This window comes from Vanellus vanellus (assembly GCF_965231255.1).
Source record: "Vanellus vanellus genome assembly, chromosome: 1".
In the NCBI taxonomy this organism is placed as follows: Eukaryota; Metazoa; Chordata; class Aves; order Charadriiformes; family Charadriidae; genus Vanellus; species Vanellus vanellus.
Genome location: NC_138905.1, coordinates 118,661,306 through 118,672,203, shown reverse-complemented (window position 1 = coordinate 118,672,203; position 10,898 = coordinate 118,661,306). Strand labels below are relative to the sequence as shown.

The following is a 10,898-nucleotide window of genomic DNA, read 5'->3' as shown; positions in this document are numbered from 1 at the left end:
GAGAATTTTTTCCACTTGTTTCAGCATAGTCAAGCTTTCCTCTCTTAAGTATCTACACTGAAATAACCTAGGTATCATCGGGTCTTTTGCACAACTACTCAGGACAGGACAGAGTTTCATACAAACACTGTAGATAACTTACCAGATAACTATATTTCAAACTGAACACTGTGGTCAATCTAGGAACTCTTATGAGTGTAAACATCTTCAGTAATAAATGGCAAAGACAGTTTTCAGAACAGTTTTTATACTTTGACGATTGCTGAGAGGGGAACTTCAGCAGAATGGCATGCTCAATAAAAAAAACCAACTGTTAATTTCACTAGCACACTGACATTTAAAACAGTTCCTCAATAATATTTCTAGGCAAATTAGTTTTGATTTATTTCAGAAATATTATCATACATAACATAGGTCACATCTACAAACTTAATTTTTCCGCATGTGCTGAATGTGGACAAATGTCAGAAAGAACAAACACCCCAGAACATGACCTTTAATGAAGATGCTAATAGCATAAACTAGTCCATACCCAGGAAACAGATAATAAATTAAAGACACCATAAACCACCAGCTTTGCAAGCAATATGTCAGCAATCTTTTCCCAAGAAACTGTAATCATTGGTTTGAGTTCATTATATAGTTTCTGAAGGCAAACAGAAGCTAAATGGTGACACTGAGGTATAGTACTTCAGAAAAGGTGTTCATAGTACTGTGATAAATCAATAATCATCTTTCAAGTTCCTGAGACAGTATTAAGACGTCTTAATATCAACAAAATAAAGTTAAACTATATATATTTTCATAATTATTAAATTGTCCAAGTACAATGTAAGTACTTCAAGTAGCCTGTCCCTGGGGATTACAGACTGTTGTGAATTATCCAAGAGACTAATTTTAAGTTTTAGGTATTGTGCTCTAGGCATATAAACACAGAGCATATGCTTAATGCTTTATCAATCGCCAGACTGATTTCCTTGCAAAAGACTTATAAGTCTTTATACTGAGTAACTATCCAATATGTCACACTTTGTCTTTCCTTTTGTCACTGCTTGACAAATAATTCTGGAGTCACTAGGAAGTTGTTGTGAACTTAAAAGTAAAAGGCTACAATTGCTCTATCTCTAACAAAGACATCAACATGCTCTCTACAAAACTTCATTAGGCACTATCGTCCAACTGTTATTAATAAAAAGCAAAGTGTGTTTAAAAGCAAAATTAGTTTTTCCTTTAACTATAATTTCACAATTCACTGAAGTTTTCTAAGGCAGAATAAATTAAAGTTCCTGACTGGGAGCACAGTAAAACCAAGCAGTGCCTCCTACCCTGTGGAAAAGATGCACATTTCCATTCCACATCATAGTGATGACACTAAAGACGTTTTTTGCAAAGCAATTCAAAAGTGTGCTGGAAGAAAAGCTGGTAAGACAGATGGTCCTAGAGGAAAGGCTGTAGAGAGGGACATCTCATTTGAATTGTCTTCCTTACCGTGTCAGATCCTGCTGTTTGTCCACACAAAAAGCTGAGGAGTCCTCCAGATCCTTCAGATCCCAATGGTTTCTGATCTCCTAAAGCCAAGGATAAGGGTGAGTAGGTGAAAGAAGCAGACAGACCTGCATGCTGCCCTGTCCCCTTTTATCCTCCTATCTAACGGGAAGATCCCCTGCAGGATCCCCTTAATGCCACCCGCCCTTCAAAACAGACCTCCCCGCAGACTTCAGAGGCATGGACCATTCTCCTTTCTTTCCATTTTGCCTTAGCTAACAACAAAAACAACTCCTCCCCAGCAATCAGTCCTACAATGTTAATAGTACTCAACCCTAGGGGAAAAAAGAAAGAAGCTACAAATATGGTATCAGAAAGCTGAGATCATTGCTCAGTTCTCGTGTTAGGAGAAATTTTGTATCCTCTGACAAGTAAAGAATCTCAAAGACAACTTGTAAAAATAAAACATCGCTTTCATGGTCTACAGCTAAACAGAAGCACTCAGTTAAAACCTGCTCACGTAACTGCCACATAACTATTCTTTGTAATGGAACATATCTTTAGATGTATATATAAAGGTTATTTTAATATCTAGCACACACTGGAATTGTACCCCCCTTAATTACTACCCTTTTTACCTTTTGAAGAAATTTAATGCAAGCAGTGCCAGAGATACAAAGTATATAATAGGTGTTATTTTATCCTCCACTGGTTCCTACACCATCCTCTTCAACAGCCTAATCCTTTCATAACAGTAATTGAAATGCTTTGGTTAACATTTGGCAAGCTTGCAGTGCTACCACTCTTCACTGAAAACAAAATTTATGTATCCCAACATAGCAATGCACAGTATCTGTGTGTCTTAAAATCAGGCAACAAGAAATAAAATAATGCGTTAATAGAAACACAACTCATTCCTTTCACAGCACTAGAACAATTTTTAAAGGAAATCTGCAAAGTTTGCTTAAAAATGCTATGGAATTAACGGCTTGTGTACTGTTGGACAGATGCTGTACTGGAACCTCCCAGTTTAAGGAGACTTGACTGCAACAATAGCCTTAAGCACCACTTACCGAGGATTTGTTGGCTGCCTTGGATTTGCAAACTCACAGTTTCATATTTTCTACCTGTGACTGAACAGTAAACCACTACAAGGAAAGAAGAGTCCTGTTTCTTATAAGACAAAACAAGAATAAAATTTCCTTTCTTTTGCAACAGTTCCTGGAATTTTTTCTTATAGTCAGGAGGCTGTAACAATTTAGGTCAGAAACAGAACTTGTGCAGCCCTGAAATTTCTCTCTGCTACATGACTGGCCGGAAGAAGGTAATTTAAACTTGTATTGATTCCAGCGGGTCAATTTGTATTGCAATTATTTTATTTGAAAATGAAAAGAATATGGTTAAAAAGTTACATAAGTGCTTTGTATAAAATTGTAACAGAATTTTGATTGAACTTGGTCTGAACTCCTGAAATTAAAACTTAATTAAGCCTTTTGCACCTGGATTAGATGTAGAAACAATTAACCAAAACTTAAAACTTAGATCAAAGAAATTGAATTGTTGAAGGATTACCATACCGAGAGCTTACTGAAGGCAAACAAGACCCATGGAGGGACTACACTCCTGGTCTCCGATCTAAGTATAGGATGACAAGACGTATAGTCTTCAGAATGGAGTCTAGGTAAAAGTGTGCTTGTGAGGAGCCTTAGGAGATTATAACACTAAAACATGTGCTCTCTTGTAAATAATGAACAACCTAATTAAGGGGATCTCCCAAAATTTTAAAAACATTATGATGAGAGATGGTAAAGGAATTGTAGCTCACCAATCTGCTCTATCTTATCACTATAAAAATTGGACCATCAGAACTGTGTGGTGTGTAGGCTGTTGTCAAATTCCTGGCACTCGATTCTGCAGAACTGAAATAAAGACGAGTATCTCAACTCAATGTGTTGATTGGTTTTTGCACACCACATGAAGAACCTTTATTTAGGGACAACAACCCCATCAAGTACCATTAATAAAAAACACAAGGGCTTTGGTTGTTTGTTTGTTTTTTAATAATAGATGCTGGTGTTCAGGGAGGAAATGAATTTGCTATTTGTCTTCCATCTGCTGGGCCTGCATCTGGGTCCTCCTTTCAAGGCTGAATATGAGAACCATTTCTCGGCTCAGGGTTTCCTTAGCTGAAGTTGCCATTGCCTGGCAGCCAGCTGATGCCATGCAGGAAGGCCACAGGAAAAACCATCCATCATTAACCTGCCCCGCAGCAGTGCAGCAGAGGCCGGGAGCTCCGGGTCGCAGTTTTTTTGGGTGAGCTCAGCCAAATGCCAGCTTACCCTGCTGCTAGCGCAGCCGCTTGGGAGGCACTCACAGCATTTTGGCAACTGCATTACGGGCAAGGACAACACTGTGAGAGACCAAGCCTTTGTCAGGGCAAGCGCTGCAGGGGAAGCCATATCACAAGCCTGTGAAAAGGCAGGGGAACTTTTCCTCTACTGATACCAAGATGAAGCACATATGGTTCCCTCCCCAGAGTAATACAGCCAAATTTCAGGATGTTTTACAAGCAGATAGGTCGAACAGGTGCTATGCTTGGGTAGATAAAAGGAAGTTTTGAGACACAGTAGCCTTGAAGAGAGTAGATAAGGAGTATATGCTAGAATGAGCTAGTTTTGTGTAATTAAGTGTCATCTAATTAGGCCAAAGGGCAAACTGAGCATGTGCAAAGACAGAGTTCATTCAGCGTACACGGTGAGGAAAACTATTGATGACCACCAGAAAGCCCTGGAAGACCACCAATAGACATAAATGCGCATGTGTCAAGGACATTTGCATATATTAACGAGTTACGGAAATAATATGAATACGTTAATAATTTCTCAGAAATCTAATGAATATGTGTATTTTGATTGCATATAATCTTTGTAGTTGAACAAGTGGGTGCGCACACTATGTGGAGTGATGCCCTGTGCGTCCAGGGCTGCAATAAAGAATACCTGCTTTCTAAAACTCCAAACTGAGTCTTAGTGAGAGTTATCTTTTTGCTGACTTATGGTATTATACTAAGGTGGAATTCACCCAGAGAAGGCTAAAAAGCAGTTAAGGCCTTCATGTATAAGCATATGCATTAAAAAAGAAAAAAAAAAAGAATAATAAGAGTCGTGCCTCCCATACACCCTCACCGAGGGCCGTTGGCACGCTAACCGCCAGCGCCATGTTGGACACCTCCGGGCCTCACACCTCAGACCTCCTCCCCGCTGCACTGCGCATGCGCCAGCCGGCCGGGCCACCGCCTCCACCCGCGCAGGCGCGCTGGCAACACGCCCCTCCCGCTCCCCCCCGCCCGGCGGCAATGCTGGGCAACGGCAGGCCGGGGGCTCCCTCCGCTGGTGAGCGGTCCGGCAGCATGCGCCCCCGCTCGGGCGCGCTCCTCCTGCCGTGAGGAGACGTCCTTGAGCGAAGGGTAAAAGCAGTCGCCCTTCCTCCTCCTCTTCCTCCATTGCTGGCGCTTGCCGCGCCCCCTCGGGCCCGCGTCGCTGTGCGGGAGGGGGAAGGGCGGGCGGCGGCAGGGACCAGGTGAGGCGGGGGTGGTGGGCGGCGGGGCTTTGGGCAAAGAAGAGCGCGTCGCGGTGCGGGACACACACATACACACCCCCCAGCCCCACATAAACAGCTGTTAAACGGGGGGGGGGAGGGGGACGGCGACATGCCGGTAACTCCGTTCCTCAGCCCTCTTGTGGCGTGTCGCCTCAGGGGCGGGAGCCCGCCCTTGTCCCCGCAGGCCGCGCGAGGGCGGCGGTTGGGGGGCAGCCGTTGGGGCTCTGACGGCAGCGGGACGCCGCGGAGGGGAAGGCCTCCTCGTCCCGCTGCCCTCCTCGGCCTTGTTCCCCCCCCCCTTTACCGAGCCCCACCGGGTCCAGCCGAATTGCAACGGCTGGGGAGTAACACCGCCCCCCCCCAGCTGGCACCCTTGGGTGTCGTGGGGTGAGTGCTATACATAGAGCTTGATACAGTTTCTTTTTTTAAGCACAAATATATTAAAGTCAAATCTACAGAACTATGAGAAGGTCTGCCCCCAATCAGTTTGTTGGATTTCGACAGTGTATTTGTTGATCTTTCCATTTAAGTGGAGTTTTATGGCCATATGGAACTAAATTACTACCTTTGCCAACCACCTGGAAGGAAAGAAATCGCTAATCTGTATCATAAACCAAAAAAAGAAAAAAGCTCTAAAAAAAAGTATTGATAAGGTCACAACCACAAGCTGATTTAATACCTTACCTGGATCAAAATCAACTGAAAACATTCAGGATTGATCCAGTCTTTCATCCAGTCCCAAGCACATCTCCTTTCCCTCCTTTTCAGGTGGGTTAGTGCAGAAGGGCTGTTTGGTATATGCAGAACATATAAACACTATTTGTTCCTTAACCTTGATTTAACCTAGTTTTTTGTTTGGAAAGGAAGTCAGCAAAAGGCTGTGTTGCAGTCACTGATGAATCTGCAAAAGGAGACTCTTTAGCACCATGTATGCGGCATTTGTCGTAGAATTTTCATTAATAAAGAGAAGTTAGCTGATGTGTAAATTGTGTGTGCCATTTGTATGATGTTTTTCTACTTTTGATTTTATGGGAAGACTTATGACTATGTTGTCATTTGCTGAAGGTATTCCTTTTGCTGTTTCCCAAAATAATTCAGAGGCACTGGTATTCCTGACAGGATGAGATAGAGCCTGCTATTGATCTGTTCAGAGTTCTAAATTTATAACCTTACCTGGCACAAAAAAGGAGGTTAGGGTACAAGAGTTAATTTAAATGAATCTATAATCTGAATGCTACTTCAGTTGTTGCGGTGAAATACCAGAAGGGTACGGTAATGAAATCCTTCACGAGTGCACCACGTAGTACATCTAGAGGCATTGATATATGTGAATAGAAAATCCAGCTGATGGCTGAATGTCAGTGTATAAAGGAAAAGGGAGAGATTTGTTTCAGTAGTTACTGCTCAATGTAAAACATATTTCCAGTTTACATTGCACTGAGTTTGCGGAAAGGCCATAAAGCTTTGTCCTTTTGGGAATTTTGCAGTGCAAGCCAAACCTATGCTACTGTTGCTATACCAGGAGAAAACTAGATTGTGAATTAATTTTCATTTACATAGTACTACTACTACTTCAATAGTAATTAATAAGAAATGCAGATTTCAATATTGGTCTGTAAAAGAACATTGTATACTGTTCTGAAATTTTTTAGGGATTTCTTTAAATCATATAAGAAGTTAAAGATAAGACTTAAGTCATGATAAGTTCTTTTAAAAAGCGTATTTAACACAATTTTTATAAAAATGTGTTTATAGGTCATTGTTTATAATGTAGCTGCATCTGAAGAAGTATAAAGTGGCTTTGTGTCATGCTGACTAACAACATAGGGCTTCATTTAATGGTACGTCAAGCAATGATTCCAAGAAACCTGAAGCCGTTTCCCTACATTTGTGGCAACAGAATGTTGTCAGGTTACAAACCTAAACGCAACATCAAGGACTCTTACAAAGTTCTTGAGCTTGAGGAAGGTTGTTCCCTTGATGATATCAGAAATTCGTACCGAAATCTTGCCAAAAAATACCATCCAGACAGCGGTTCTGCCACAGCTGATTCTGAAGCATTTATGAAAGTAGAAGAAGCATACAGAGTCGTGCTGAGTGATGTGGCGACCAAAAAGAACTCAAATGAGAATAATGAAGAGGAGGAAGACCAGTTCAAATCACAAGCACCACAGCATAGACACTACTTGAGTTTTGAAGGCGTTGGCTTTGGGACACCAAGCCAAAGAGAAAAGCAATACATGCAATTTCGAGTAGACCGTGCTACTGAACAAGTGTTGGAGTACCGGAAGCAGAGACTTGAAAGCCAGTACGCTGGGACTGACCTAATGAAAGCCAAAGATGTGAGGCAGAGCAAAAAGGTGAAAATAACGCAGGCGGTTGAACGGCTGGTTGAGGACCTCATCCAGGAATCGATGGCGAAAGGAGACTTTGACAACCTCAGTGGCAAAGGAAAACCTTTGCAGAAATTTTCAGACTGTCCACATATCGACCCTATGACTCACAACTTGAACAGGATTCTGATAGACAATGGATACCAGCCAGAGTGGATCCTGATGCAGAAAGAAATACGGGAAACTATTGAGCGGTTACGGAAGAATATAGTGGCATCTCGAAGTCAGGTTGGAGAGCCAATGACAGCGTACAGGCAAAAGCAATGGAATCGTATTTGTGAGCAATTTATAGAAGATATCAAGAAGTTAAACAAAAGGGTTGACAACTTCAATTTAGTCGTTCCTATTCTGAGCAGACAAATGGTGCACTTCAGTGCAGACAAAGAAATTCTTCGAGCACAAAAGGCTTACGAAGCTCTGATGGAAAACAGAGAGACTTCCAATTCAGACACAAAGGAAAATGAAGAGGAAAATGTTAAAAGGTTTGGGTGGAAGTCTTCTCTATTTAAGTGGTTAAACCTTACACTGAAATAAGATAATACTAATTTGTCTGTCTTGCCATAATTTTGAATGCACTTTATTAATGAAAATTGTAGCACTAGAGAAATTTCAGGTACACTGAAAATGTAAAATCCAGCTGTCCACTGTTACACCAGTTAAAAGGAATTGGATTGTCTGATGTGCATTTGCAAGTGCTTAATTGATTTATTTGTGAATATTGTTAAGGAACAAATAAATTCAGTTATCCTCTTGCAGCTCATTTTACTTCTGATTAAATCAAAACTAACGCTTCACTTTAGCAAAGAGTTTAATCACTTACAGTCTGTTATCTCTTCAAAAGGTGAAACAGGCATAAGAAAAACACATTAAGGACAAAAGTGGAAGTAAAAGTCGTGGTGTGCCCTGTTAAGTTTGACCTTTATCCTTTCTTATTTAAATGCTTACAGCTCATAAATTGTTCAGAGGTTTCATGCATTTTTTTAGAATTACATTCATCTCTTCAAGGTTAAATGGGAACGAAGGGAGGGTTCTGGATGTCTGGACTTGGACTGTACATTCTGCAGAGGTCCATTTTTGGATCTGGCTTTTAACACACAAGGAAGTCTCGGAAAGCATCTGAGCAAATACAGAAGACTGGCCAAAACTGTATCCTAGTCACAGAGCATTTTGGAGGTGAGAGGAGAAAGGAATATTGATTTTCAAAAGCAATCTTAGAATATTGGCATCAAAGAACTTACTAGGAAATATTGCTGTACTATTAATGTTTTGCGGCAATGGCTTGGAGAAATCTCCACGATACCAAAGATTTATTTATCTTTAGTAACCTCTCGTCTCCCCACACAATCTGATTTTCCTGGAGGACTTTGCCTTTGAAAAGGTGTCACTGAATATATAGTTTCTGTGTGGGCCCCTTTCCTCCCTCATGCCCCTCTGATTCAGGCTGTCGCTGTCTTTGCCTGTGCAGGAGCTGCGTTGTGCCCTGCCAGTCTGTAGGAAGTTGTCCCACAGGCTCTGGTGTGCTACAGAGGGGGAATTTCCACTCTCAAGAGTTTCAGAAATGGAAGCTAGATGATGATGGCAGCCACTGTCCTTTGGCAGATGCCCCAGCACTGACAGAAGCTGTGTTAATGCGTTTAATTTTGGGCAGGTAACACCGCATGTGCTCCTTCTGGTCTCTGTGCTCTTGCTCATCTAAATGAGATCTTAACATGCAGGCAGAACATTTTTGTTGGCAGAATGGGTTAATTGAAGTATCATTTGTCAGAGGGTATTACATAATCTAGTAATATAGTTGAATATAATTTATGTATTAGTAAACACTCTAGGTCTTTCAAGCCTTTGTGATATGGCAGTAAGTAATAATGGTGAGGCGTTTGTCATGTTTTAGAAAACAGGGCTAATCTCAGATTCCTTTTTGCAGGAATTAAGGTGGTAAAAGTAAAAAGCACGTCATTATGTGCAGACTGATGTGTTGCCCCTAGGTCATGCCGCTGGGATGCTTGTGCTGTGCCCTGCCCAGGTGTTAGCTGAAAGGATTGGATTGTGGTTGTTAGTTCCTTTCTGCTGAGATTTAGTTGGGAGGCAGGGGTACACTAGTGGTGTGTGGATCCTGTTGGGCCAGCCAGTAATTAACGTACTCTTCAGTGGCTCTCCAAGTTAGCAAAGATGGTAAGAAATAATGGGTGTCTTGCAGGCACAGGAGTTAAGTCTTATATAGTGGTGAAGTGGCAACAAAATGTGTGTGTGGTCTTGGTCTGCCATATAAGTAGCCCCAATCTAAATGCTCAGGGAGAAAAATCGGATTCCATGGCAGTCCTCTGTTGCTGGGGTCTTGGTAAGAGCTCAGATTGCTGTCCTTTCCTTTGTGACATTGGTGTGATTCATTGAGATCATGGTGTTAGACCAGGCAATGCCAGAAGGCTTTGTCCTTATAAGCTCCCCACTCATTTTAGCAGCTGTGTGTATGAATGTCTGTTTATTTCAATGATTTATCTATGTGTTCTTGCTTTTAATGAAAACAGTAACTTAAACATACTTTTATGGACGTCCTTTGACATAGTGCTCTTAAAAAGATCAGATTTTGATTCTCTTTATGATCTACAGGAATTGGATCTGAATTGTTGTTTAAATTAATCCAGTGACAGATTTAAAAAGAGCTAATTGCGAATTGAAATCATTGCACAAGAGTAAATAGAAACCAGATTGCAATAAACCCAGCTTTGATGGAATCCACTTTGGCTGACAATGAAGATAAGTATCAGCAGTTTAAATATTTAAGTTGCCGTAATGGATGAGTCAGCACACTGAGTGATTTTTATGTTCCTTTTAAAACTACTTGGTTTTAAATGGAGTAGATGTGACCTGACTCTCAGCACTTTAAATCGGCCTTACACTGTTGTTATTAAAAATTGCCAGGCACAAAAATCCACTTCTTCAACATTTATGGCAATGATGATGAAAAAACTAATTTAGATTTTTATTTTCCCCAGATGTGTGGAGGAGTATAGTTCTGCAAGGCTGGTCTATTTTTTTGTTGTTGTTGCTCTGAGCTCAAAATCTTAAGAGCAGTATTTAGTCAGTACTTCTAGAACAAGTAATACCAAGTACTGCATACAAATTAGAAAAACCCAGGAGAGAATGGCCTTCAGAAGTCATTTTGCTATCTGGCATTAGACTGTTAATGTGAATTTGATAACTGCTATCTTATTACTGACCTCAAAAGGATGAAATCATTGCTGATTCCAGATACAAATACATGTTACTTATTCCCAGAACTCCCTATATGTTGGTCTAATTACCGTACGTCTTGTGGCTTGAGAGGCTTATCTAGATGACGTCTTACTACGAAGACAAAATATTATTGATATTTATTATTAGGATATATTAATATAGGTATCAGTTTTTCTCAGGGTGAGGAAT

The 10,898-nt window shown here is 41.0% G+C and overlaps 1 protein-coding gene across 1 annotated transcript; it reads left to right on the top strand.

Moving 5' to 3' along the window:
- Positions 1-4,719: 4,719 nt before the first annotated feature.
- DNAJC28 (DnaJ heat shock protein family (Hsp40) member C28) lies at positions 4,720-8,202 on the top strand. The gene is made up of 2 exons (XM_082497712.1): positions 4,720-5,064; positions 6,841-8,202. Exon 2 carries the CDS (start codon positions 6,894-6,896, stop codon positions 8,010-8,012), a length of 1,119 nt encoding a protein of 372 aa, XP_082353838.1. The 5' UTR covers positions 4,720-5,064; positions 6,841-6,893; the 3' UTR covers positions 8,013-8,202.
- The last annotated feature ends 2,696 nt before the right edge of the window (positions 8,203-10,898 follow it).

Coding starts and splice junctions, on each gene's coding strand:
- DNAJC28 (XM_082497712.1), top strand. CDS start 6,894: ATGCTGACTAACAACATAGGGCTTCATTTAATGGTACGTCAAGCAATG.